The 27,337-nt window shown below is 49.0% G+C and overlaps 3 protein-coding genes across 4 annotated transcripts; 1 reads left to right on the top strand and 2 right to left on the bottom strand.

Annotated features, from left to right (window-relative positions):
* Positions 1–7,065: 7,065 nt before the first annotated feature.
* Positions 7,066–9,250, bottom strand: CHCHD5 (coiled-coil-helix-coiled-coil-helix domain containing 5). The gene is made up of 4 exons (XM_075725136.1): positions 9,177–9,250; positions 8,949–9,089; positions 8,679–8,830; positions 7,066–7,970 (listed from the first exon to the last, which is right to left on the bottom strand). The coding sequence occupies exons 1-3, from the start codon at positions 9,248–9,250 to the stop codon at positions 8,680–8,682; spliced, it is 366 nt and encodes a 121-aa protein (XP_075581251.1). The 3' UTR covers positions 7,066–7,970; position 8,679.
* Positions 9,251–9,447: 197 nt separating this feature from the next.
* On the top strand, positions 9,448–26,200 carry ATP13A1 (ATPase 13A1). Of its 2 annotated transcripts, XR_012831822.1 has the most exons (27): positions 9,448–9,777; positions 10,982–11,071; positions 11,386–11,576; positions 11,935–12,007; positions 12,337–12,492; positions 12,645–12,714; positions 13,377–13,483; positions 14,122–14,251; positions 14,534–14,589; positions 15,202–15,328; positions 15,592–15,729; positions 16,242–16,362; positions 16,992–17,149; positions 17,968–18,143; positions 18,544–18,654; positions 19,187–19,312; positions 19,642–19,750; positions 20,279–20,478; positions 20,859–20,955; positions 21,394–21,575; positions 21,901–22,015; positions 22,312–22,508; positions 22,959–23,101; positions 23,695–23,806; positions 24,061–24,204; positions 24,588–25,095; positions 26,163–26,200. XR_012831822.1 is itself a non-coding variant. In XM_075725157.1 (26 exons), exons 1-26 carry the CDS (start codon positions 9,448–9,450, stop codon positions 24,696–24,698), a joined length of 3,570 nt encoding a protein of 1,189 aa, XP_075581272.1. In that variant the 3' UTR covers positions 24,699–25,215. The 2 variants fall into 2 exon arrangements, 1 of the variants encoding a protein (XP_075581272.1); XM_075725157.1 differs by lacking the exon at positions 26,163–26,200 and having other exon boundaries at positions 24,588–25,215.
* Positions 25,257–27,330, bottom strand: MVB12A (multivesicular body subunit 12A). Its single transcript, XM_075725158.1, has 9 exons — positions 27,250–27,330; positions 27,081–27,176; positions 26,901–26,991; positions 26,667–26,793; positions 26,458–26,568; positions 26,199–26,269; positions 25,771–25,835; positions 25,627–25,677; positions 25,257–25,518 (listed from the first exon to the last, which is right to left on the bottom strand). The coding sequence occupies exons 1-9, from the start codon at positions 27,328–27,330 to the stop codon at positions 25,456–25,458; spliced, it is 756 nt and encodes a 251-aa protein (XP_075581273.1). The 3' UTR covers positions 25,257–25,455.
* Positions 27,331–27,337: the final 7 nt, after the last annotated feature.

The raw sequence follows: 27,337 nt of genomic DNA, 5'->3' as shown, positions 1-27,337 counted from the left end.
CCATAGCAAAGCTCCCAACTCTTCATGAGTATCTCGGATGGATGCTGCTTCGAATTCAGAATGAGGGTGAGGGAGAAGAAACAAGACTGAGACCTTCAGAGACATTCCTTGAGCACTGCACAACGGAGGCGGCAACTAGGTCCGCCACACATATAAGCACTAATTCGTGGAAACCTTTCACAGCCTGAAGGACTTTGGATCGCCTCTCTCCTTTTTTCTAGCCACGAGTAGATCGATGGTATGATGTTGTTTAGCTGTAACTTTAGCAGTTTGTCCAGTGCTTAAGCTTTTGAGCATTATGTCCTGCAAACAAAGACTGGCCAAGCTAACCACAGCTGCCCCTAGAAGTAGGAGGTGCCCTTCCCACAAGAACTCAGTTTATTTAAGTCTTGGTTGCAGCTGAGCTGCTCGCTATGGTTTTGCCTCATTTCCCAGTCCAGATGCAGGCTTCATGGGACAAGGTTAATTTTCAACAGTAAAATCCAAGGTCCTGAGGCATCTTTAAAGCACTGCTGCTTCAGAGAGTTTCTTCATGGTTGTCGATCAGTCGGACCAGGACAGTTTTTTAACGTCTGGCATTTCAGAAATGCACAGTAGTTTGGCCCCTGATTGAAACGGCTATGCTCGGGTATCTGCTTCACGAAACAACAGAATATTTATCCTCTGTCATGTTCAAGGATGCCAAGAGAAGTGTAACACACCCACAGTGAGTTCTCTATCGCCTTGATGTCTGTCTGTCTTTCTCTAAAGGGGCACTTTTAATCCTGTATGGACAGAACAAAGACTTACTCTCACAAAATCACAGCTGCCAGCCACGCTAATTTCTGTTTGTTTCTTTTTTAAAACAGCAAAGTGAAATGCTTGTACTCTAAACATATTCCTACTAGAAAGCCCTTCCTCTGTAGGTCTGCCCACAGAGGGATTTCCCACCCCGACTGCACTCCCAGTTCGCTCAAGGCATCCTAGCACCTCGTTCCCTCCAACAAGTGATGAGAAAAAGAAACTGGATTGCATTATCCTACAATGCGTCCCTGCCAAGTCACTTAACTCCAAGAGGCTACATTTGGTTTTTGCTTCGAGGGCAACCCAGGGGTGACATCAGGACTCAGCCAAGAGAAAAGCATGTCTCCGCTGTGGATAGAAAGGAATAATCCGTTTTCTCTACCCATCATCAGGCCACGAGGCAGGTGAGTTACGAGAAGCAGGTGGGCACTGCTACATGTACCCACAAAAAGGGCAAGAAAGAGAGAGCAGAGAATGGAAGTCTGAATTATTACCAAAGGGAAATTCTCTATTCTCCTGCCTAAGACCCAAGTCTGGGATTTCATTTTTTATATATGTGAAGGACAGCCAGTATTCCTGGAAAGGTCAGGTTTTCTCATGAGCCCGCTTACAGCGTGTCAGCTGAAGGAATACGGTCCTCCAGAACTAACCTTCCCTTGTCTATTTGAACTGAACAACTGGCAGACAACTTCAAAAGGAAATAATGACTTATTTTTAAATCTTGGATCTCCAGAGTTGTGAGTCTAGCTGTGCAACCCAAGAACCTGGCCGACTCATGTTTCTGTATGTGGTGTTTTACTTCTGAGCCTCCACAGGCTTGTCAGTCTGGTTTTAAAGGTGTGTAGCCTCTCAAATGAAAAAAAAAAAGAAATGGCTGATTTTTGTTGTCTGCAGTTATGGAGGAAGATTCCCAGGAACGACATAATCCTGGATTTGGGGATGAAAGGAGATGCAGTCCTGATGCATTTTGCTTTCTATCAGCATTTTTCACCTTCTCGACTGCTTATAGGGAACTGACATAAAGAATGACGTGTAACAGAACCACAGCCCTTATAAAGATCCCTCCGCCGTTGCTTCACCTTTAATAAAGCTGTGTGAACGTGACACGTGCTGATGTGCAGTCACTTCCCGTTGTGTTTATAGTGCCAGGTTCTGTAGCTGGACTTGCCTTTACTCTCAGTGTCAGACAATGTTTCTCCCCAGAAGGCAGTTGTGTACATAGTTTACAGACTCTTTGACATTTCTTTTTATGAGGGAAGGGGAAGCCTTTCGCAGAAACAGCTATTTATGACATATGTTTGCCCAGATAGATGAGTTCTAGACCAAGCTGCTGCAGTTGGGTGACTTCCACCTTTGTTGTGTGGTCATCCACCCCTAAGAAATAAAATGGAAAAACTCCTAAAGCTGTACGTTACTTTTAGAGGCTCTTGCACTAGAGACGGTCTCAGTTTAGATGAAGTTTTAAGAGAATGTTACAGTGAACTATGTGCAAATTGATGTTTCTCCCAAATACCAGAGCCAGCTTCACCCACTGAAACCCCACCCTCTCTTCCTTGTGATCTAGTGCTGTGATGTGCCAATGTTTTTTTGCATGTACGTTTGAAAATAAAAAAAAAGCAAACTGTAAGTGGAAATCTGAAGCTTGCCTCAGCACAGTCAGACAAACCGCACACACGAGCAGTCAGCTGGCTCCCCGCAGTCCCATGAAGGTTGGCCTGGGCTCCTCAGGAGGACAGCCCACCCGTTACCTTTCCCAGGAACTAGGTATCCTGGAGCAAAGGAGCAACTGGTGTTGGCAGCTGTTCGTACCTTAGTAGAGTCAGCAAACTCAATAGCAGGAGTCGGTTAGTTGCAAGAGGAACTAGAATCCCAACATGAATAAATAAATATGGTGAAGAGCCATGCTAGACCTGGAGCTACTGATGCAAAGGAGTCTGATGGTGACAAGGGAGTTCAAGTACAAGAGCCAGTAATGAAATTCATACCCTATAGCTAAGGAAAGAAATGACCACCTGGTAGGTTGCAGGTACTCTCCAATTTTGAGGCCAATCTGCCTCAAATGAGCAGAAAGGTGGACACCAAGCATCACAGCTGACACTGTCAGAGCCTGGAAAGCTATCGGGCTTGCCAAGCAAGTCCTGCTGCTTCTCTTACCAAAAGAGAGAGCTGCTTTTAGCATCAACAGCCAGGTATCAGAGTTCAGCGACTGCAGGTGAACCTACTCCTAACCGTATCTTGCAGCTGGAAGTCTTCTTGTAGTGACAGGAGACTTGGGGAGATGGCGACAGGAGCGCCAGCAAGCATTATGCGGGAAGAGGCAGATGGAGCTTTGTGTACATATGCAGAAGGGATCTGACCCTTTGGCAACCCAGGGCTACCAACGTGCATCCCAAAGCACCTACAGACATCAGTGAATTAAGTCTTACGGCTATTGTAGGACTTGGGGAACATGTACTGGTGAGGAAATAGCAGCAAGAGGCTAAGCCTGCTCTGCAGCAGGGCAAAGAACAGAATCACACGCATCTTGGGCAACACCCACACTTTTTGGCTTTCCCCTTTTGCTCTGCATGGTCAAGAAACAGAACAGTTGCTCTCATCAAGCAGGGAGGTGCAGGTCCTTGGCTGTGACACGCCAGCATATTTGCTGAGAAGGAGGGTTTGGGAATGCCCACTTGCTCTCCGAAATGCCCAGATGTGTTTCTCTCCTGTCTGCAAAGACAGGAGAATAAAGGTGAATAAAAGCCAGTCGAGGTGACAGACTGACCACGAGATGAAAAACGCTCCCCTCTGCCCACACAATTTCCCTCGTGCTCACGAGTGACTCAGAAAATCATCTGGACGACAGCCAAGTAAAGCAAATGTGTGCGTGTGAATGGAATGTGGCTCCGTACAGCTCTCTGCCCTCAACAGTTGCCCATTTCAGACCCGGGCCTGCCAGCAGCACTAAATCTCTCCCTGTGACTGCAAACACCAAAGGAACATGCTGATTTATGGTTCCTTTAAGTAAGAGAAGCAGAGTGTAAAACGAGAATATTTTCTGGATGAAAAATTAAAGAGATGTTTTTGTTAGTTCCTCATTCTAGGATCGTGTGTAATTTACCTTATTGGTTTTAAAGTTCCACTTGAAAGGAAAAGTGACATCAACAGGAGTTAAAGCAACAGGCTGAAAAAAGTCCTGACACACTTAACTTCACATTCTGAGAGATCTAAACCAAGAAGAAATGGAGGAAAAACTAAGCAGAGAATTAACTAACCTAATGATCCTTGGCTTTCTCTTAGTTAAGGACCTCAGAACTCCTTGCATGCATTAATTCATTATCCCTCATTACTCCCCAGTTGAGTAGGTGTTATTTATTTCAGAGATGAGTAAACAGAGACATAGAACATGTTACGACTAGCTTCCAAGGCCACACAGAAAGACAGTGGGTAAGTTAAAACAGAAAAAAAACCTGGCATCCAGTTTGCTTAACTACCAGCTAAAATGCACATTTGACTGAAAACAAAGAGTCGAGAACAATTAAAAGTGGAAAAAACACAGAACCAGGAGATGGAAACCAAGCAGAGAATGGCAAAGCCCATGCCAGAAGACAATAGCGACACAAAAAGACTTGTGTGAATGAAGGATCCTTTACAGTAATTAACCCCCAAGCAAGAACGCCTACACAAGTCTGACACTGCTTTCTTAACAGTTCTCAACCATCTTAGAACTTGCTCCTTTGGGTTCTTCTCCTTGGTACTGCAGGGCTTTAGTGTTTATTTCTGGTCTGGTTTGTGTTTGGGAGGATATGAGAGGACCAATCTACCCGAATCCTGCTCTAAATCTTCACACCCCCCCCCGCTAAGTCTCCACTCTGGGAAATACAGGCTTATTCACTTATTGATTTCAGCCACTTGGCATTAATTTAGCTGAACCTCTTTGCAGCCTTTGGAGGTAAAGCTGAACCTACCAGTTTGATTGACTGCCCGAGGCCTTTTTTCCCTTGTTTAGCTTTATGCCAGTAACTGTCCTAATGGCTTCCTGCACTTGCTTCCATGCTCCTGTCCTAATCAAACTAAGAGGTACGAGACATTATCGTAATCCTGTGGTACAAGAAATCAAGAGAACGCTTCCTGGGTTCCTAATTCTCGTTTCATTCTCAGGTTTTCAGAGGTCTCCCTTGCCAGTTTACGCCTTGTGAAAGATGCTGGAGCGATCGATGCTTCTTTTAGCTTTTATTGCTAAATATGTTTCCAGTGACAGGACCAAAAAAACCCAACAGCTGGATTTGGAAATAACAGCTTTTCCTGACACTCCCAGGGACGCTTGCTCACCCTGTGTGTACGGCTTTGCCTTATTTCCAGCTGCTACCACGCATCCAAGCAAGTCAGATCCACAGCAGCCCTTCCCTTATGTTTGTCAATGCCAGAAATAGCTGTAATTGCCACTCCGATTTTATTCCAGCAGCCAGCAAGAGCAGGTAGCCCATGCAGTTAGACAGAAGAGAAAGAGCTGCAAAACTCCTACTCCATGCTTCTCACTTAAAGAGGTCTTAGGCCCCTCTGCCTAAGTGAGAAATAAACTGATTAAACATGCAGTACGGCACACATAGCTATGGATTTCTTCAAGGCTGGCACATCCAGTTGAAGGAAAGAAAATTGTTGGTATTCCTTTCACTTTGCACAACAAAATTTGCCAAATTTGCCAGGGCTACAAGTTGATTTAATCTAAAAACTTTCCCAAGGGAGCTGGTAAACTGGGGAAGGCAACAATTTCAGGTAGTAACCATCACCACAATACTTCCCTCCACAGAAAGGTTCCGTCATTCTCTGCTACACAAAGTTATTTTACATTTACATTACACATGCAGTGAAAGATGTGCGAGGACATTCTTTATTCAGAATAAAACTTGCAGCTGCCTAATATTGTCTCAGAAAGCATTTCTCTCCTCAATTGCACACGGAAACAGGATGAAGCGGCATCTTCCTCTCCCCGCTCTCCCTTGTAAGTTAACTGAACGCTCTGAGAGTTTGGCTCATTGACGACAACAGCGAAGTGCCTGGCAGCTCAGTGGTTAATGCGTTAGAGCAAGTAATAATAGAGTGGCTCAGGCTCCTGAGAAGGAGGAGGCATAACTGGGCTTAAGAGGGGGCCCAGTGCACCTTAAACATAATGAAAAATGGCTTTTCTGCTGACAGGCTGACATTTCAATACAATGTCAACAACATGTAAAGCACCTTCGCTCCTCTATAACGGCATCCTTAATAAAGCTATTCACACCACAGACATTTATGACTAATGGGGTGCTGCCTGGTGTAAATAAAACTCAAAAGACTCACTAAAAATAGATTTCGCCTCCTTTTCTGGTAGCACTTGCCCCCTCTCTAGGTTTATTTTGAAGCAAAGCTACCGTCCCCTTTTTCTCCCAACTTTTCTGCCGGAAGATAAAACGGCTCTTTATGTTTCAAATGCACGGCATTTGATAAAAGCAAACAAAGAGTTTTCTGCAAGCGTGCACATATGTTTTTAGACATGACTCCAGCATCTTCCTGTGTTCCCATCACTGCTGAAATGCAGCCACCTCTGTGAGACAGACAACAGCAACGCTGACAGCCAGCTTTGGGATTTGGGCTCTGCTAGAAGCTGGAACAGATCAACTTAAATCTGCTGTCCCTCTCCCCAAAGGAGTTAAACTCTGCCCAACTGGAAAATGCAAGCGATGTTTGCCAACCACCACAGGCTCAAAGGCGAATGCTTGGACTTACGCCTGGCTGAAACACGAATAAGGATTAATGTGTCCCAGGAAGGGGGTATGAACCCCTGGGAACCAGGTCAAAGCCAAGTTTCCCGGTCCGTGCCTCACCCTCTCTTAGAGGTACAAAAACCACTCCCAAACACAGCAAAGCCGTGCCGTGCTTTCAGACACTCTGCTGGCGCTGTACGCAAGTTTCTGCGTGTCATCTGCTGCCTGCACACTTCTGGAAAATTTTGGTTTATGGTTCCCCGTAACTTTTCTGAAAGATCAAGTTCCTACTCCAGACAGCAGCAAAGCTGTTCCTCCAAAGGTGCATTTCTCTAACCAGGTCGTAGAAGCTCATTTCTCCTTTCTCATACCTGGCATCGAGTACCCCAAAGGACTTTCTAAGGTTTAAACTTCTGCTGGGAGAGATTCTCAGTCCCGCTGACAGCACATTAAACAGACCTGCAGTGATTTTCAGCCACGCACACTGGAGTAGACCCAAGGGTCCTAGCTCACAACACCCCAAAGTGCTCCCACCACAGAAGCGCTCACAGATCTCATCAGCCCCGGGTCTTAATCCACTCCTCGTTAGACCATCTATTGTTTCTTCTATTGTTTTAATTTTTTTTCCACTAGTTACAGCCCAGAAACAACCTCTCCTTAGAGCTGGGCTCTTTGTTCCCCCATGTAAAAACGACGAGGTCCCCCCCACACCCCTGCACTGGAAGATCTCTGTTGCGCTGTCGATAGAGCGGGCAGTGCTCCGAAGTCCGCAGTTTTTCTGCTGTCTCTGCTGGTGGGAAGACTCCCTCTGCTGTTCTAAAGCAGCAGAAGGCCCGGGGCTACAACCCCTCATGGCACCCCCAAAACTGGGAGCTGCACAGGATGTTTTCAAGTGGGTCAAGCTGGGACATTTATGGTCAAAGAAATGTCCCTCTAGTCGGTCCAGCTCAGAGAGCATCTTCCAGCATCAGTGGGAAAAGCCAGAACTGGCTTTGGATCTTGAAAAGTGTTTGGGTTTTTTTATTGGAACGAAGGAAAATATTGTGTTTAATTATCAAAGGAACTGTCGAAGAATACAGACCGCAGAAAAAGACGTAAGGACTGATTTTAGCTTTCAGTTCTTACTCAAGCACATCTGCAGGTTGCTGCTGATTCTTTGGTGTCGCTCCAACACAGTCCTGTAATTTATTTACTTATAAAGTTTTCAGAGGCAACTCAGCAGACAAAACCCAGCGTTATCAGCACACAAGTGCTGACGGATCAGGAACACTCTGACATCCCGGTCAGAGTCCAGCTGTCTGCTAGAGACAAGCGTAGTATGACCAGAACCAAGAAAACCACATCGCAGGGCTGTGCTTCGTTTTTCAGATGGGAAAAACCAACCCAACCAAGCATTGGAACGATACTCCAGAGTACAGAAAGACTTTTCATTCGCTCCTGAAGATGAATTTTAATTCCAAGGCTCCCCTATGAAAAAACAGCACAAATAAAAGCATCAGGTAGGCTCCGTGTGTATGCAGCACCCTAGTTATGAGGTACAGCAGATTACCATGTCAGGTGATGCGAGCGCGTCGCGTTCAGGTGATTTCTATACACTTAGTAACATGTTATTTACTTTAACGTTGCTCCATAGATGTTTTCCAGATCTTTAGCAGAGCGCTGCAAGCTGACCTACCCCAACAAAACCATCCTGTATATATTAGCGTACAAAACCAATGACCGGGTGACTAATACATTTGGACAAAAGTCATGACTTTACCTCAGCAAGACTGCTTTCCTCCCAGAGCCTTTTGCCACAGGGTATCGGCTTAGTCCGACACTGAGAACGACCAACCCATTTGGAGATATACGCTGTTGCATTCACGTCCATACGGCCACACACACATCACTTACAGCCCCTGACAACCAACGCCAATGAATTACTGCGCTTTTAGCCTAGATATACTTCTTGGCCATACTCTATATTTTTCTGAGGATGCTAAATCTGAATTTACAGAGACAGGAAGGGTAGGGGGGAGAAAAGCACGGGTCTATGTGTATTCTCGGCTATACTATTCCACTCGAGCTGTTTAAATGAGCAGCTCCCAAGCAGATGGGGAGAGTGGATGTCAGTAGGAGGGCTCTGGATCACAGGTCTAGAGGGAAAGCGACCCCACTCCGCAGCCCAACACTCACCTCACGTGGAGACCTTCACCTGGTCAGCACAGAGCAGGAAGGCGTTGACGTGGTCGCTGCAGTTCATGACGGAGGCCTGGTTCTCCTTCAGACACTGCTCGAAGGCGGCAAAAGGCTCCGCGCAGTCATGGCGGATCTGCTGCACGATCGGGCTGCGGGACAACACCGGGCCCTCAGTTCCGGGGAGCAGCACGGCCCGACCCTGACAGGCCCAACCGACCCGGTAGGCCCAGCCCGGCCCCCAGTCCATCTCGCCCCTCCCGTACTCACTGGGTGGCGGCGCAGCGGGACATGCTGAGGCGGAGCCGGTGACAGTCGCGCTGCCAGGAGGTCGGGCTGGCGGCCACGCACCGCCCGTACTGCTCCATCTCGTTGCGGCAGTAACGTGCCGTGATCTCCAGAGCCGCCTGCCTGCGGGGAGACAGCAAAGTTAACGCGGGGAGCGGGGGGCGCGGCCTGGCCTGGCCCGGCCCGGTCCCCCCGCCGCCCGTTACTCACATGCCGCCGCCAGTGCCCCGGACGCTACTGCGGCTGTGCGCATGCGCGGGCACCACGCTGTGGGCTGTGCGCATGCGTCGAGCCGTGGGGGCGGGCGGCTGCGCATGCGCAGCCGCCGGCCCCCTCACGGCTCGACGCAGGCGCAAACGCGGGGAAATCAGGGCTGCCACCCGCGCAGCGCTCAAACCGGTCACTGCGCAGGCGCTGAGCGCCCCGCGCGCGCGGCTTCCCCCGCCGGAAGCGGAAGTGGGTCGTTGCGGTCTCTCAGAAGATGGCAGCGGCCGGTCTGGCTCCGGGTCCCGTGGACGAGCTGGTCTCGTCGGTGACGCTTTACCGCCGGCGGCCGCGGCTCCTCCACGGCACCGTGTTGCCCTTCGTGGCGGGGCTTTACCCGGCTTGGTTGTGGCTGTGGGGACCGCGCGTGTGGGCGGCATGGAGGGAGGCGGCGGCAGCGGCGGAAGAGGAGGGTGGCCCAAGACCGGGCCCCGCGCCCCCCGAGGCCGCGTTGCTGGCTCTTGTCGCCATCGGTGTCATCCATCTGCTGACGGCGCTCTCGGGACTGTGGTCGGTGCACGCTCACTGCGCCCTCACCTGCGTCCGGGTGAGTCCCGGGGCTGCCGGTGCCGCGAGGCCGGTCACGCTGGAAAGCCCTCCGGGGCCGCCCGCGAGCAGCGCGGGGAGGCTCCTGCCGCTGCCCGCGGCCTCTTCTGTTGCGCGGGGGCGGCTGAGGGCGCGGGGGGCGTTCGGTCTCCTGCCGGGGGTGGGGGGCGGGGGTTGCGACGTGGCATAGGGAAGCTTTGCAGGCGCGATGAGGGAGAGGGTGATGAGCGTGAGGAGGTGCTTTGCGCGGAAACGCTTCTTCCTTTAGCTGGGTTTGCACAGCGTGGCTGCATGCTGGCAGGGCGGAAGGAGAGGTGTGCGTGTTCAGCAAGCCCCAGCCCCGAAGTGGTGTCGGGGAGTCCCGCGATGCGTCTGCAGGCAGGCGGCCTGGGGCGAGTTGAGTGTTCAGGGCAGGGGCCGACTGCCTTTGCTAGTGTTGATTGTTCCATCTTTTGCCAATGGACCAGCTGGTTGCTATTTTTGCAGTCGCTGTTGTAATCGTGTCTCTATATATCCTTATGAGGAGTGGCTGAGGGAACTGGGGTTGTTTAGTCTGGAGAAGAGGAGGCTGAGGGGAGACCTTATCGCTCTCTGCAACTACCTGAAAGGAGGTTGTAGTGAGGTGGGTGTTGGTCTCTTCTCCCATGTGGTTAGCGATAGGACGAGAGGAAATGGGCTCAAGCTGTGCCAGGGGAGGTTTAGATTGGATATTAGGAAAAATTTCTTCACGGAAAGGGTGGTCAGGCATTGGAACAGGCTGCCCAGAGAGGTGGTGGAGTCCCAGTCCCTGGAAGTGTTCAAAAAATGGGCAGAGGTGGCACTTCGGGACATGGTTTACTCTAGTCTACCCTTGATTGGTTTAGTGTGGACGTGGTAGTGTAGGTTAATGATTGGATTGGATGATCTTAAAGGTCTTTTCCAACCTAAACAATTCTATGACTCTGTGATTCTATATGTCAGCTATATACGTCTTACGTGCATGTGAAGTACTGAACATAATTCCTTTGGTGGTGGGCTACAATTCTGGGGATGGATTGTGATAATTGGAACGTCTTTGATTCTAACAACGGCTCCGCAAAAGCACCCGGCTGCAAAGAGCTCTTTCCTCCGCATGTCTTAATGCATTCTGGCAAGGATTCCTCCCAACTGGTTGAAATCCAGGGTCTGTAATCCGCTTTACGAGGCGTGTCTTGTTTGTGTTTCAGGAACCTTGTCCTAAGAAAGCCACATTGGCTAAAGTTGTGCCAACCCCAAATAACGGATCGGTAGAACTAGTGCCACTCCACAGAGACCAGGTAAGGATACGGCTGTCGGGAGCAGAACTGACATTTGTCATGCTCCAGGGAACCGCTTCATCATGCTGTCAGGCTGCAGTTTATTAGCTTTTAACTTAAGTAATTGGGGGAAAAATCAGCTGCGGTCAGTCAAAAAGGGGGATGTTAAAGATTGCACGGTGTTTTCCTGGTGCCCATACCACAAGCAGAATCATACAGTGACTAAAGATGTAAGAGATTGGGGTTTCTTTCCTTCTTCAGGCCAGATTATGTGTGGAGTAAAGCTGTTGGTGTGTGTTCAATTGGTTGGGGTTTTTTTTCCCCTCTCTCTGCAGGGTGAGGATGGGCAGGAGGCTCTTTCCTTTGAATTTCAGAAAATCAAATACTCATATGAGGTAGAAGGCAAGAAACAGTTTCTTCCTGTAGCTTTCCCTGTGGAACATCCCCTTTGTTACTACCAGAATGCCCGAGGCTATCAGGAGGACAAAGATATCCGAGCAGCTGAGAAGAAATACGGTACAAACAAGTAAGTTTTCCAGGCGCAGATTGCTCTTGGCTGAAATATCCCAGCGTGTCAGGAACAACAGTGTTGAACTGCAGTTCTAGTCCTGTTTTTTTAAATTTCAATTACTCCCGGCACTTGCTTCAAATTCCTTTAAGGACAGAGAACAGTATCGGATCAAGGGATTTTCTCCAGGGTGGGCTATAGGTGGAAATTATTGCATATAACAAATTAATTGAATCCAAGTAATCGAAAATAGGGAGATTGTGGATGTTCTGGAGTGCAACCTGGCCTGACACCAGAGGCCGCAGGTGGCTTTTGGGTTGGGCTTTTGCTGAGAATCTGGAACATTTAGGTTAATAAGGATTCAATTCTTTCCCAGGGCTGAGATGGTGGTGCCGGAGTTCTTGGAACTCTTTAAAGAAAGAGCTACAGCTCCATTCTTCGTCTTTCAGGTAAAATGGACAAACAAAAAGAGCTGTAAATACTTCTCCCTGCTAAAAAATGAGACAATTCTTTACAGTCCTGGCTTGAGAGCCGTAAATCAGCTGGCAACTTTCTAAAATCAGGAGTAGATGCTGTTCTCGCACTATAATACTGATTTTTACTTCCGGGAGTGACCCTGTTTCTCCCTAATGAGTTACTGTGATTTTCTGGTTTTCTGGTTTCCTACAATTAAATGTGTACCAAGTTAGCTTAAAAAAAAAAAAAAAATCCTCAAAATTGAAGGCTTTTGTTTTCTGAGGGAGATTAAAATAACTTCCATGTCCTGTTCTCCCCGCAGGTGTTCTGTGTGGGTTTGTGGTGCCTGGATGAATACTGGTATTACAGTGTTTTCACCCTCTCCATGTTGGTTGCATTTGAAGCTTCTCTGGTCCAGCAGCAAATGAGGAACATGTCGGAGATTCGAAAAATGGGCAACAAGCCATACATGATCCAGGTAATCAGAACCAGAGAGGATTGTGCATGAAATTTTTGATGTAGCTGTCTTTTAGCTGATTTGCTGTTCCTTTTTCCCATCCTTTTCCTCTGATCCTTTTCTGACGCATGCCGGGCTTCTGAAAGTGCTATATTTTTTTTTTGCCCCTACAGGTTTACAGAAACCGCAAGTGGCGGCCCATTTCCAGTGACGAGATTATTCCGGGGGATATCGTTTCCATTGGTAATGACTTGCATGATGGTTGTAATCAAAAGTTTGTTTAAAATCAGATTCTTTCCGGCGCATTAAGTTGCGCAGTAAATTGAATTAGGCATAAAAATCTTAACGGTCTTGGTCGGGTGCTTTTGAGGACTTTGGTTCTTAGGTGTCACAATTCAAGAGCCCAAGAGATTAATCCTTGGGCTGGATCTCTTGGACCTGCTAGCTGTCTTAAGGAAAGGTAAATACCTAGATAAATCAGCCTCAGATTCTTCAGCTTAGAATTGTGAAGATGAAGAGTTCCCTTCCTCCTGACAATGTCTTCCTAGAATGGAAAGGAGAAGGGCAGATCTCCCTCTTAACCGTGCTCTCCCTTTTAAGGTTGTATTACCCCAGGATGTGATCCCAGTCTTTGAAGCGTGAACAGCAATGAGAACTAAGTGACTTGATTTTAAACTTTCCAGGTCTCAGTAGAGACCTAATAACCTTCAAACCCAGTCGGTTCTCAGCAATGCTGAGCAGGTACACGCTGTGGTAGACTTGGCAGCCCGTGGGCGGTTTGAAGCTTTAGGAATCTCCTGTATCTCAGCCAACCTGAAGGAGAGCTGTGCCCTGCCAGACCAACAGCCAAACAATAGTCACTTCTGCCTTTGAGCTGCTTCTCAGTTTTAATGTATTAATTGCAGGTCGATCTCCTCATGAAAATCTAGTGCCGTGTGATGTGCTGCTGTTACGTGGAAGGTGTATTGTAGATGAAGCTATGCTGACAGGAGAGTCTGTGCCACAGATGAAGGTCTGTGTGAAATGTCCTCTGTGCTGTCCCTTTGTTGCAACCTGGAAAAGTAAAAATTCAAGTCGCTGCAGCATTTGCGAGTGCAAATTAGTCTCTCTGTGTGAATGCTGGCCCAGGTAACCTGGTCTGTCTGTTATCGGCTCCCTATCAGTGATTGATGGTGTCTGGTAAATGAGAAACAGAAATGTCTGTTTTGTCTGGCAATGTCTCCAGCCTTTGGGTCTGAACTCCGTTGTGTGGGTACGGCATCGCCCTCCTACACATTCCCCAGTCTGGATTCCTTTGGCTGGGTAGAGGTGGGAGGAGGAACAAGTATAAAGCACTTCAAAACCCTGGATCTTCCTTCTTTTTGTGCCAGTGGGTGACTTAAAAATGATAAAGTAATCCTTGCAAAGCCTCCCTTGCTGAATTCCGTGTGCCAAGGGTGAACTAGTTCCCCGAAACCAGAATTTCCACAGATGCCAGGCTCTAAATCCAGACTGATCAGGAGTTGAATGGCGTGTTAAGGTCTAGATTCAGTTCAGACTGCCTTCTGCTGAAGTGAAGCTGAGAACATCTTGTGGGATAAGAACAGAAAGGAACACTTGAAGTTTACATGTAGATAGCTGGGAGTCTGAGACCTGCACATTGTTTTGCAGGAGCCTGTGGAGGAACTCAATCCAGAGCACATCTTGGACATGCAGACAGATTCCCGCCTACACATCATATTTGGGGGAACAAAAGTGGTGCAGCACATCCCACCCCAGAAAGCCAGCACAGGACTGAAACGTATGTACCTGCACAGATTCTCTCTGAGGAGGCATGTCATATACCCACAGATTTATTTTAAACGGCTTTCATGCAACTTTTGGAGGGTGTCATTGAGTCAGTCTCCTTGACCCTGTCGCTAACAGTTTGCTGTGATTATTAGACTGCTGTGATATTCTATTAAAGTTGACTGTCTTCCCTTGCAAGGTAGAGGAGGGTGTAGCTTCAAGTGTATTCTGTCTGTGATACGCCTATAAAAGATTTACACTAAGCTTACCGTCTTCTTTCCTGCTCCCGTTCCAGCTGTTGATAATGGGTGTGTGGCATATGCTCTGAGGACCGGCTTCAACACATCTCAGGTAAGATGTGAAGGTGCATTCTCACCTCTGTCTTGTCGATGATATTGGTTGTGCCATTCAGCGCTTTGCTGTAAGGAAATCCGTATGAAGTACAGCAGTGGGAAAACAAAATCAGGGCATTAAAATGACTTGTTTTTTTGGGAGAGGAATAAATGAGGTTGGTCTCTGTGTGTCAAATAAGTAATCTGATGTTTGATGCAGAAGCCTGGGAGTCAGGATTCACGGTTCCTGTTGTGACTGACCACACTACGTACATACTTCAGCTCCTGGCTATCCCTGTTTCTGTAATGATAATTGTTGGAAAAAGGCAACTGAGTGTGTTTGTAGAGACTAGAGATGTGAATGTGAGGTTTTTCCGTTGGAAATTGAAGACTGTTGCTAAGTCACTTAAGTTGATGATTTCTTTGAAGCAAATTTGGGTTTTTTTAACAGATTAATTATGGGTTACTCTAGGCTGCTGCCTATTAAGAGGATCACAGAAGTGGGAATAATTTTCAGGCTCTGGCACCAGAACACCAGAGCATAATTTTAAAATTGGGTTTCATACATATTTCTAACAAACTACTGCATGCAGCACAGATAGCTTCTTGCACTGAAGGCTGTTCTTCTCAGGGGAAATTGCTACGTACAATCCTCTTTGGGGTGAAGAGAGTGACAGCCAATAACTTAGAGACCTTCATTTTCATCCTGTTCCTGCTGGTCTTTGCCATTGCTGCTGCAGCATACGTCTGGATTGAAGGTGAGATTTCTTCTTGCCTCTTCCAGGTCTCTACACAGGACTTGTACCAAAGCTTGTGGGAAGGACAGTTGACGTAATTTCTGAGAGTTACAATAGCTGGGTTGGGCTGCGCCGGTGTTTCAGTGTAGGGGCCCACACTGCATTCTGGATGCTTTTCTTGCCCTTCCTAGGTAGGTGAGCTTCTTTGTGGTACTCGTCTTAGTTCTGGGGGGCGCACAGTCTGAGGATGAGGAGATATACAGGTCTCCTGTCTCATTCCGTAGGCACCAAGGATCCTAGCAGGAACCGTTACAAGCTCTTCCTGGAGTGTACATTAATACTGACTTCGGTCGTTCCGCCTGAACTTCCCATTGAGCTCTCTCTGGCTGTCAACACCTCCCTCATCGCCTTGGCCAAGCTCTGTAAGTACCGGGTCTAAACACAGAAACAAAAACAGGACTGTTTTCTTGTGTCTGGAACTGTGGGGACATTGGTGAGGAAATGAGTGTGAAATTACTGTAGTGTCCTCAGTTTCTACACAGTGACAGTATGGGTTTTGGAGCTGGTATGTATGAGGAGGTTTAAACCCCAAAGAACTCGGGAGGTGTGTGCTTTGAAGTGGGTCCTAAATCAAGTGTAGGAGGGAATATATTCATGTGAAAGCCTACTTGCTCAGCAGTCCTGCAGTTCAGCACTGAGCAGGTTCCTGTATACGGAATAGGGAGGTCAATGACTTCTGTGTTGGACTACATCACTGTTACAACTCGGTGTCTGTTCTGGTTTCAAATGCCACAAAAATTCAGAATGGGGAGTTCAGGGTGCATTAACTCTAGCTGAGAACCGTGTTGATATCTTGCGATAAAAGCCACGGAGCATCCTGTCCTGGCTTTGTTGTAGCTGATCTCTTCACAGAATTTCCTCTCCTCTCTTCTAGATGTGTACTGTACAGAGCCCTTCCGCATCCCCTTTGCAGGCAAAGTTCAAGTTTGCTGTTTTGACAAAACTGGCACATTAACCAGTGATCACCTTGTAGTGAGAGGAGTTGCTGGGCTCAGGTAGGTCCTGGGTGATTTTTGTTACATGATTTGTATGATTTGCTGGGCTTTGGGCACTGTGGGAGCTAGTCAGGCACAAGTGAAATCACATTCCAGTGGGGAAGGGAAGATAATCAGGGATTCAGAGAGGGAAGGAAGTGGATTGAGCTGGAAGGAGAGGGTCATTGGTCTCTGGCAATGACTATGGGCTCAGGACTTGTGAATTTAATTGCGTTGGGGCACTTCTTGCATAGGGTTTTTATGTAACTGAGATCTTCGCTGCTCCTTCATGCAGTAGAATCCTACCTTCTCGTTCCACCGCCATAATGAGCTGTGCTTGAAGGCTAGATGCCACGGCAGAGAGACATTTGAGTCCTTTGGTTCTGCAGTTACTTAGATGTGTTAGTTCAGGCCTCTACTTCGAGTGTTCTGCTTGAATCGTTTGCTTTGGAGGACTGGCAAAAATCATGGGCTCTGGCACTGTTTGCAGTTGAGACAGCGCCAGATTTGCTGTGGCTTTGATCTCACCATGAGAAGCTCCACTGTTTACTGTATTAGAGCAGGAATTTTTGGCTGGGAAAAATTCCGGAATTTGTCTGAGATAACGTGAATGGGGTCTGTTAACATGGGCAGTCTTTTTTATGCTGCAGGGATGGGAAGGAAGTGACACCAGTATCTGACATTCCTGTAGAAACCCACCGAGCGATTGCTACTTGCCACTCGCTTGTACAGCTGGATGATGGGACGCTGGTGGGAGATCCGTTAGAGAAGGCAATGTTAATGGCTGTGGACTGGACCCTGACCAAAGGTAAAACCTGTTTCCAGCTCCTCCCTGCTTGATACCTGAGCCCTGGTTACATATGCTGTGGGTTGTGGGGTAGGGGTTTTTTTGGGGGGGGGTGACGATGATAGTGCTGGTTTTGTCAGTTCTGAGCATGAAATTATCTAGTCTATGGAGATCTCCTATGCCTCATGCCAGCTTTCTGCAAGGAGTGAATGCCAGCTGGTATGATCCCAGGAACTGGTTTGGGGCAGTGGAAATCCTTGCACTGCATGTCTGAGGGACAGCAAATAGTAGAAGTCTGTTCTCAGGACTGCAGGTACTGCATTCTGTCACTGGCATGCTCAGGTTGGTGTCTTTTAGTTCTGATTGTGCCAACTCAGTAAAATCAGGGCGTGACTAGTGCAGATTGCAGTAGTGAAAACATGACGGTGTGGGTTTTAGCATGGTCTGCGGGCAGTCTCTCGGGAGGCTTTCTGCTCTGCTTTCTTGGCTTTTGCATGCACAGGTAACTAAAGTAGAAATCTTCCAGAAATGTTGTATACATACCCCACTGAAACCCACGCTGTTGTGGTTTTTGCTTCTGGGTTTTGCCCTGTGATGATAATATATGCTATAAATGCGCCTTGAACCTGCTGTGTAGGTGTTTGTGCTAGCGTGCATAGGTGTTCTGATCAGCTACATCCCTTAATTCTTGGCACTAGAATTTCCAGCTCTGCTTGTATCCAAGGAAAGGAAATTCATATGATCTCGGTGACCTATGGCTTCCTTTGAGACCTGAAGGGAGGGATGTTGCTTTTGATACGGAGAAACCTTTCAGGATTTCCTGATCTGTTTGTTTCCAGATGAGAAAGTTTTCCCCAGAAGTATTAAAACTCAGGGACTGAAAATTCACCAGCGCTTTCATTTTGCCAGTGCCCTGAAAAGAATGTCTGTCTTGGCGTCATACGAGAAGATCGGCTCGACTGATCTCTGTTACATTGCAGCTGTGAAAGGGGCACCAGAGACGCTGCACAAAATGGTGAGCACATCTCTCTAGGGGAGGAAGGGCCTTCTCTAGCACGTGTGCTCATCCCCTTACACCTCCGCTTGTCCCCACCAAATCTGGAACCTGAATGACATAGGGATTTCATCCTGCGAAAAAGCACAGTGAACCCGTGCCTGAAAGCAAACTCCACTGGGGAGTTTCAGTCTAATGCCAGTGAGATCTGCATATCTCACTGTATGCATTCCTGGCCCTGTTGCTTTTGTTGACAGCAGAGGGCTGAATCTGGGAGATCTCCACTTTTGCCCTTGACGGTGAGGGACCCTCCCACAGGTGCCTTTCCCCTGTCTGCATATTTAATGTGAAATGCTGAAATATGTACTGAATTGTGTTTAAAACTGCATTCATATGATGCTTTTCCCCACACCTTCTCTAGTTTTCTCAGTGCCCGAGCAACTATCATGCTGTCCACACGGAAATTTCACATGAGGGGGCAAGAGTGCTGGCCCTTGGCTACAAAGAACTGGGGCACCTCACTCACCAGCAGGTATATCTGTCTGTTTAAGCCTTGAAATCGAGCACCTGTTAAAGGAAACAGAGGTGGTGTGAGCAGGGAAGAGGGGTGGGAGTCTTTTGGGAACGTGGTTGCCCAAAGCTGCAGTAACCGTGTTGTTCTTACGATCTGGATCTTCTGGGAAGATGGCAGCCTCTGAGCTGTGCTCCCGGCTTTGAATTCCTGTGCGTCATTGATCAATAATTCTGTTTCCCTGTTCGTAAAGCAGGGTCAACTCTTCCCTTGTAGCAATTGAACAGGCTTAGCACTGAACTTCTGAGCTGCAAACGTGGTTTTCTGTGGGGATGAGCACATGTAATTGTTTTCAGGGCTGTCTCTGTGGAGCTTTGTGCCAAAGAAACCTTTCTTCTAGAGCAGCTGGGTGCTGTCCAGGGTTGCTCTGTGCATCTCAGAGCACCAGTTGTGTTTCTAGTGATGCTCTGATTGCAAAAAAAGCACCCACTGGAAAACAAGATTGCTGCTACAGAGCAGCAGATAACACTCTGTTTGTGGCTTGCTTTGGCAGGTGAGAGAGATGAAGCGTGAAGCTTTGGAGTGTGATCTTAGATTTGTTGGATTCATTGTGGTTTCCTGTCCTCTCAAAGCTGACTCCAAATCCGTCATCAGGGAGATCCAGAACGCATCACACCACGTAAGTGTTGGCAGCATCCTAGCCTCGCTGGTAGCCGTGGTGTTTGGGATGTGGAATTTCAGTAGCAGAAGCCTTTGTGGAGTGAGGGCAAAGACTTCCCCATGGTGAAGGTGGGGAGAGCTTGTGGATGTGATTTTATTTTTGCAGTGGGATTTGCCCTGGCCCAGAGAGAAAGCCTTTCTGCAGGGTGCTGCACAGAGCTACATCTCATGGGGAATGTCACCAGCATCCAAGCCAGGCAGAAGTCTTTTCAGCATGAAGAAGGCTCGCTGTGAAGTGCTGCTTGTCTACCCAGAACTGATTTTTGACCCCTCTCGCTTTCCCCTCAGGTAGTGATGATAACAGGAGACAATCCTCTCACTGCCTGCCACGTGGCCCGGGAACTGCACTTCCTCCAGAGGGAGCACACCCTCATTCTGCAGCCTCCTGTGAGCAAAGGTAATGGATCCCATGCAGGAAATGGCTCTGCATTTTGGAGGACAAAAGCCAAAGCCTTACTGGGGCACTGTATCAAAGTTAGCCACATGCTATTAGCACTGCTGCTTGATGCTGATAAAGGAAACGACTTGCTTTCCAGAATCCCAGCTAAGCCTCTGCCCTTTGCCCCTCTCTTCTCTGGCTTGGAGTACTATGCAAGCTACATAGATTCCTCTGCCAGCTCCTAAACTGAGCTATCTCAGCACCAAAACAATAAAAATAATGGCAGCTCAAAGGCCTCCTTGCTGCGCAGGTTCAGAGGCCGACCAGGGACTGCAGGGAAGGAGGGTCCACATACAGACTGTGCCTAGATGGGAGGTGGGCATGTCGCTGTCCTGAGAAGTGGCGGGCCTTGTGTCTGTTATGCTGAGGGGCTGCAAAAACCAGGGTCGGTGTCTGTTGGGTGCCTGGGAGCGTTTCTCACAGCTGTTTCTCACCGCCAGGCACCTCACAGGCATGCTCACGTCAAGCTCGTGCTTCTCTTTCCAGGCTCCAGCTGGCAGTGGCAGTCCATCAATGGTGCTATCGTGCTCCCAATCTTGCCGACCTCCTTGCGAGAGCTGACACAGCAATACGACCTGTGTGTAACCGGGGAAGGTCTCTCTCACCTACAGTCTGTGAACAGACAGCAGCTGCTGAAACTCATACCTCACATCCAGGTGTTTGCCAGAGTGGTGCCAAAGCAGAAGGTGAGAGACTTCAGCTGCTGGTAAAACCCAATTTTAGCAGGGTTCACATGGTGCCTGGGAGCCCCATAGTTGCTAGCACATGATTAATGCTAAAGCTGTTTTCAACAAAGCAGCATAACCTCTCCCGATATCCAAGCCAGCAGGAAGCAAGAACCAGAGCTCAGGATGTGCCACGTTCTTATCCTAAAGAGTTCTGAGCCCACTGGCCTGTTCTAGCCCTGCATTCCTAAAACAGAGCCTGAAGGTGAAGCTTTTGGAGTCTGGGTGTGAGGCCAGCGAGTTCCTGCAGAACAGAAGCACTTGACATGTAACCCAGCCCAGGCTGCAGCACATCAGAACACGCAGGCTGCCAGTTCTCACTACGCGTTTCTTTTTCGCAGGAGTTTGTGATCACTACTTTGAAGAGCCTGGGCTACGTCACGCTGATGTGTGGGGATGGGACCAACGATGTTGGAGCTCTGAAACATGCGGATGTGGGTGAGTCTGTGTGCAGGACTCTCACGTGTGCCCCCATCTGCGTTTGGCTAGCGTTCCTAAACACAAAACCAGTGTTTGTTTCTCTGGTGTTTTGAGGGCTGGGATCAATCTGACCAACATCGTTTGGTGGCATAAACCAACATAAAGAAGAAGGATCTCTGTGCTGGTGGAATACCCGCTCTGTGCGCACCAGCAGGCAGTGGGAATTAGCTGCAAACACATTTTCCTGGAAGAAAGATTTTTCCTAATTTTTTTTTTTTTTCTTTCCCTAAGCTTTGCCTCAGCAAGCGTAACATGTCTGAAGTCTCTGCGTAACTAGCCTGCGCACCTGACTCCAGGTGTAAATAGCAGTCGGGATTCCTACTTGGTGAAAATGCTCTGCCGGCAAAGGGATTACAGCCCTTTTCCCCTGCAGCTAGTGTTTGTACACTCTTACAGGAGTGGCACTGCTGGCAAATGCTCCTGAGAGACTGCCCGAGCGGAAGAAGAGAACTCGAGATGGACCCAGTGATGGGAGGCCTGCTTTGCCGTCGATGGGGAGTGGAACTGTGAAGCCCACCTCCCGTGGTGCCAAGCACAGGGTCATGTCCCAAAGAGAGGAACAGCTGGCCATCCAGAGGGTTGGTAACTAGATGTTTAAAAGCCCGTTAACTTATCCTTGCTCTTTGTTCCTCCTCTGGTTTACTGCTAATTTGTGAGAACTGGAAATGGTAGGATGTACTGGGAAAAGACCAGCTTTTCTGCTCCTTATCCTGAAGTAGCAGAAGGGATTTGGGCAGAGGGGGTGTGGCTCTTCCAGCCAGCCATCAAGCTAATGCTGCAAGCATGCAGGCTTCTCGGCCTCACCTTGGAGCAGGGGTGTGGGAGAGGATAGCGCAAGATCATCTTTGATCCTGGTTGTGATAATGCGACGTACATTTGTATCTCTCCCTTGTTCGCCTGCAGGAGCGGATCAGTCAAGTCCTGAAGGACTTGGAAGAGGAGCGTGTACCAGTCGTGAAGTTGGGTGATGCCAGCATTGCAGCCCCCTTTACCTCCAAGCTCTCTTCCATTCAGTGCAGTAAGTGCATGGTGGGAGCTGAACAGTTGGTGTGCATCTCCATGTGTCTGGCTTCCCCGAGGGGAATAAGGCTAGATTTGAAAGAAGCCAAGACAGAGGGTGTGGGGTGGTGAGAAATGCCCCCAAACCCATGGCTTTGCCAGCTTTTTTGTGTGGAACAACCCTGTGGGGGTTTCTTGGATGGGGAGGCAGGCAGTGAGGGGTTAGCTTCCCTCTGTGCTGCTCCAGAAAAGGAGTGAGGGACAAAGCCTCAGAACCTGTTTTGTTTCCAAACGCTGCTTCCTCTTGCTCCTTAGTCTGCCACGTGATCAAGCAAGGTCGTTGCACGCTAGTGACAACACTCCAAATGTTCAAGATCCTTGCCCTGAACGCCCTGATCCTTGCTTACAGCCAGAGTGTCCTCTACTTGGAAGGGGTGAAGTTCAGTGATTTTCAGGCAACTCTGCAGGGTCTGCTCTTGGCCGGCTGCTTCCTTTTCATCTCCAGGTCGAAGGTAAGGGGAGGGAAGTGTGTTGGGACAGTGGCTGGTCGATGTCAGTCGTATCAGGATTACTGAAAGGACCGCCTGTCTCCAAAAAAAGCCGTTTATTTTGATAAGTTAAGAGTCCACAATGCTGGAGGGGGCGGTGGTGGTTTGTTCCCCTGGATTTGGGAGGCTCCCAAGGCTGGCGCTTGCTTAAGGGAGCATCTTGTGATTGCAGGCAGGCAGCTTTGTTCAGGTTACAGGAAGAGCAGGTGGAAGCAGTGGGAAGGGTAACGCAGATAAAGGGTTCAGTTGAGGCTGTTACTTGCACCCACTTAAGCTGTGGGTCTCGTGTATGTGTGAAGCGGAGTTTTTGCCGGCATTTCCCAAGAAACACAAGCGTTAGTTGGATTCTGCTGGAACACTGCCTAGAGATGGTCAAAACCATTCAAGTCAACCCTGCTTGCTTTTCTCTCCCAGCCTTTGAAGACACTTTCCAAGGAGCGCCCGCTGCCAAATATCTTTAACCTCTACACGGTCCTGACAGTGCTGCTGCAGTTCCTCGTGCATTTCCTCAGCCTCGTTTACCTGTACCGCAGCGCCCAGGCGCGCAGCGATTCCAAGTAAGTGTCTCTTCCTCCAACGCTGGAATGTTTTCTCCAATTGCTGCAAAGCTGGAGGGTGAAGAGAGGCCTCCCTTGCCACAGTGCTCTTTCTGTGAATGCTTTATTGAGCACACCAAGCATTAGGAGTTTAACGGGTTAGACACGTCCAGAAAAAGCATTTCTGAGTTTGTGTGTTGAGTGCATCAGCAGGGAGCCCGGCATGGCAAGGATGCAATGGAACTGGTGCGAATATGGTCTGTGATATGTTGCAGTTCCAAAAGTCTGCTGTCCCCACGCTGGGAAGGGAAAGGGAAATAGAAATAACACCAATGAGGTGAATTACTGGAAAGTTGTCAAGAAAAACACACAAAAAACTAGGGTTTTTTTCCTTTTGATTTTGTGAAAAAGAACCCAACAATTCCCTGTGCTTGCAGCATCTGCACCTCTGCTCTCACCCGTGCAAGCACGCTTGTGTCAGGCAGGGCTGCTGCTAACGGGAGCCACCAAAGTTTGGGAACAAACAGTTGTTGCCCAACAAAACTTGCACATAGTTTAAATAAACTGGTGCTTCTGAGTCTGGGCTGCTGATCTCCAGCTTTGTTCCCTTTTAGACAGGAGGAGTTTGTGGATCTGTACAAGGAGTTTGAGCCCAGCCTTGTGAACAGCACTGTCTACATCATGTCGATGGCGATGCAGATGGCCACGTTTGCGATCAACTACAAGGCAAGCCATGTTTAACTCGCATCTCCAGCAGCGCCAGAGAAGCAACTTTGTAATTAAGGTGCAATAGTACAAACCAATGTTCTTTAATCATAAACTACAGTTTGTCAGTGCTCTGTAGGGAAAACTTCTGTCTTTTTGCACCGAGTTGGAATGAGCAAAGTGTCCCAAAGCCGTGTCACGAATTGCTCCGCATCCCCTAGTCTGAAGGAGTACAGCCTCACCTCTGCTCACAGTTTCTCCCCACTGTGTTTCAGGGCCACCCTTTTATGGAGAGTCTACGGGAGAACAAGCCTTTACTGTGGAGCATCGTCCTTTCCGGGCTTGCCATCGTGGGCCTTCTCACGGGCTCTTCGCCAGAATTCAATGAACAGTTTGGCTTGGTAGAAATCCCTGCTGAGGTGAGCAGGCAGCGTTTCTCGGCGCCTACTGAATTTTACACACGGTTTCCAGTGGGAGAACAGGTCTGAGCCTGTCTTCAGGAACTCTGGAGGAATCTTAAGGTTTTTAGCAGAACGTCAGGCAGATGCTAGCTTGCGGGAGCGCTACCTACCTAAGTAGTTCTAAGGGAGAGGATGCGGTAGCGATCCTGCTGAAGCATTGGGGATTTTTTTACAGCGTGCTGTGAAATTTTTAACAGTTTAGCAATTTTTACGGCACGCTGTGAAAGGATGGAGATGAAGCTCTAGTTCAGCAGTTGCTGCAGGGGCCAATAGTGCCTCGTGGGGCAGAGTCACCAAAGAGACGGAGGAGAGGGACTAATGGGTTGCGTTTGTTTTCCTAGTTCAAGATTGTGATCACGGAAGTGTTGCTGGCTGACTTCTTCCTCGCCTTGTTAGTGGACCGAATTCTTCAGTTTCTGCTGGGGAGCGCAAAACTTAAAGTGCCTTCCTGAAACGCATTCCGAGGTCCTCGCCCCCAGCAGCGCTACATGAAGGACAGCACCCAGGGCCGTGTTTCGCCACCACAAGAATCATCCTTAATTCTTTTGACAATAACTCTGATCCTGTTCAGAAACAGGCGTGGGGAAGCTTTCTTCCAAATCATGTGGAAACCACCTCTGTGAAACACCACCTGACTTTTTAATGTTTCCAGGATGCACCACCAACTGGCGGGAGTTTTGTACTGCCCTAACATTTAAGGAAACGTTTACAGAATTTGGTAACTAAAATCAGAATCGATGTATTTTGAAACGTGTTTGGAACTTCCTTTGTGTGGGGCTGAAAGCTTTGTGATGGTTTTTAATAGGCAATCGGAGCGAGTGCGGGAGTAAGAACAGCAACAAACTGAAGGTGAGGCTGAGGGGTAGGAGTTCTTGCACAACAGAAATGCTATAAATGCCCTTGCAGGAGGTAACGTTCAGAATAAAGAGTCGTAGTGTCGACAAAGCGTAGGAGAGCAAACACTGCCAAGAACATCCATACGTTATGCTGCTGTACGTGCCAACCCCGGAGCTCTGTATTTCAAAACCATTACAAAAATATTTTGGCAGGTGAGAAGAGAAACACGTTTATTTTGCTCCCTAAGCAATTCCTGCAATCGGATAGCGATTGCATTTTCTTCAGGTACCCTGAAATGAATCTGAGAGAGGGAGAGGAGCTCAGCCCAGCTGCATGTCTGGCTGCGGTTTACATCCTCAAGGCAGACTGGTGCTAACAAATGCTGGGTGGGAGCCTGGCAGCAGCTGTCCTTTCGACTACAAAAGTGTAATTGTACTGAAAATGAAAAACAATGGGTCAGGACAAGACACTGGTCTTTGAGAAATTCAGAATACAACCGTTATCTGTCCCAAAAGAGGTGCATGACAAAAGCAGCCCGCTTACCTCTTTCTCGATATCAGCAAGTGACTTAACATTCAGGTCTGCAAGGATAGTCTAACAAAAAAATAAAAGGAGAGACATGAAGTGTTTCTAATTAAGATTAGTTATGAGCTAGGACTAAAACCAGCAGCTTAAAGGAAGACTCACATTACTGCCAGAACTGAGCTTGCGTTCAAATTTGGGGTGTAGTGTGAAAGGCACTCCGTCCATAGCTGGGAAGAGAAGCGAGAGATGCTTTAGGAACATCCCAGGAGCTGCTCTGAAAACGCACAATTACTTAAGTGCTGCATAAAGCAGATGAGCGGAAGGGGACACCTTAGCAGCCAGAGAAGAGTTTGAGGAAGATGTCAGTGCTGTCTTAATTCAAGCAAGGAATAACTTGGGGGAAGTCTGTAAGAAAACCATCCTCTAGAAATTTAGCTCAATTCCAGTCTTCAAAGGGAACACTTGTGCAGAAGCCCTTGTGTATGAACCAACCACCAACCTATATTTTGATTTTTAAAGTACTCTTTAACTACGGATATACTTGCTTTATGCAGCTTCCTCGTTTGATTCCAGATGAAGAAACGGTTTACCTGAGAGGCCATAGATGTTGGAGGGTTCGTGCTGAGAAGCACGTTTGATGCTGCATCGAGCTGCGGGTGACCTGTAGCAGATGGGAATTAATTAATGTCTCCCACCTCCTGACCCTCACGAAACAGCTAACGAGCCCCAGGCCAGGGGAATGGAAACCACGAGGTGGCACCAGCAGTCGCGGGATCTATTCCCAGTCCCAGACTGGTTCAGGTAAGACTGGGGGGGGGGGTAAGAAAAAAGAATTTGCCGTGTACATACTTCTGGTCTGAGTCAGGGGGCTGGAGCGAGAGCTGCCGTTTGGGGATGGGCGGGGGGCTGGGTTTCAAAACCGGCCCTTTTTTACACCAGATGGCAAAACCACCCATTTCCCTAGGGAAAAAACAAAAGCAAAAATACCAAAACCACCAGGTTTTTGCAGCGGAGGGCAGGAGGGAAGGGGAGCAGCGGGGGCGGCAGGGCCCCCCTACCCGATTTTCATGTAGTGCGGGAGGGCTTTGCTCTTGGAGCTCAGCTTGATGTCGAAGACGGCCGTCTCGGCGGCGTCCGGCGGCAGCAGCTTCACGTACAGCCGCTTTTTCCGGGAGACGGCGGGCCCTGCGGGGGGGAGCAGGCGCCAGGAGCGGGGGGCGGGCGGGGGACCGGGCCCTGCTGCTGCCCGTTCCCGGGCTGGGTCCCCCCCCGCCCCGGGAGAGGGCACTTACGAGGCTCCGGGAACTCGGCGGCGCGGGTGTAGCCGGCGGGCTGCGGGCTCCGGTCGCTCAGCACCTGCACGTCGGTCACCACCGGCCCCGCCTGGACGGGACGGGAGCTCAGCACCGCACCGGGGCATGATCCTCGCCCCCCCCCCCCCCCCCCCCCCCCCGGTGGCCCCCGCCCCGCACCTGGGCTCCGCCGGTGCTCACGCATAGATACGCGCCGCCCTTGTGCCCGAAGCCCTTGCCCAGGTTGGCCGCCGCGCCCTCCACGGTAACGGTGATCTGCGGGCACAGGGAGCGTCAGGCCGCGCTGGAAGCGGGCAGCCGGGGGCCCCCCGCCGCCCCCCGCGCCTACCACGGTCCAGCCGGCGGGGGCCGCCTCGGGGGCGGCGGCCCAGGCCACGCCGGTGAGCGGGGTCTGCTCCGCCGCCGCCATGGCCGCT

This window comes from Pelecanus crispus, chromosome 27 (assembly GCF_030463565.1).
Source record: "Pelecanus crispus isolate bPelCri1 chromosome 27, bPelCri1.pri, whole genome shotgun sequence".
NCBI classification, from domain to species: Eukaryota; Metazoa; Chordata; class Aves; order Pelecaniformes; family Pelecanidae; genus Pelecanus; species Pelecanus crispus.
The sequence above is the reverse complement of the archived record's forward strand: the minus strand, read 5'-3'. Positions and strand labels throughout refer to the sequence as shown.

Excerpts from the sequence above, each read along its gene's own strand:
- MVB12A (XM_075725158.1), bottom strand. The coding sequence starts at position 27,330 with ATGGCGGCGGCGGAGCAGACCCCGCTCACCGGCGTGGCCTGGGCCGCC. Across the intron at positions 26,992-27,080 it reads TGAGCACCGGCGGAGCCCAG|GCGGGGCCGGTGGTGACCGA; the intron begins GTGCGGGGCGGG and ends CGTCCCGTCCAG. Across the intron at positions 25,836-26,198 it reads CAACATCTATGGCCTCTCAG|CTATGGACGGAGTGCCTTTC; the intron begins GTAAACCGTTTC and ends TTCTCTTCCCAG.
- CHCHD5 (XM_075725136.1), bottom strand. The coding sequence starts at position 9,250 with ATGCGCACAGCCCACAGCGTGGTGCCCGCGCATGCGCACAGCCGCAGT. Across the intron at positions 9,090-9,176 it reads CGGGGCACTGGCGGCGGCAT|GCAGGCGGCTCTGGAGATCA; the intron begins GTGAGTAACGGG and ends GTCTCCCCGCAG. Across the intron at positions 8,831-8,948 it reads TCCCGCTGCGCCGCCACCCA|CCCGATCGTGCAGCAGATCC; the intron begins GTGAGTACGGGA and ends GTTGTCCCGCAG.
- ATP13A1 (XM_075725157.1), top strand. The coding sequence starts at position 9,448 with ATGGCAGCGGCCGGTCTGGCTCCGGGTCCCGTGGACGAGCTGGTCTCG. Across the intron at positions 15,329-15,591 it reads AGCATACGTCTGGATTGAAG|GCACCAAGGATCCTAGCAGG; the intron begins GTGAGATTTCTT and ends CTCATTCCGTAG. Across the intron at positions 20,479-20,858 it reads GAGTGGTGCCAAAGCAGAAG|GAGTTTGTGATCACTACTTT; the intron begins GTGAGAGACTTC and ends TCTTTTTCGCAG.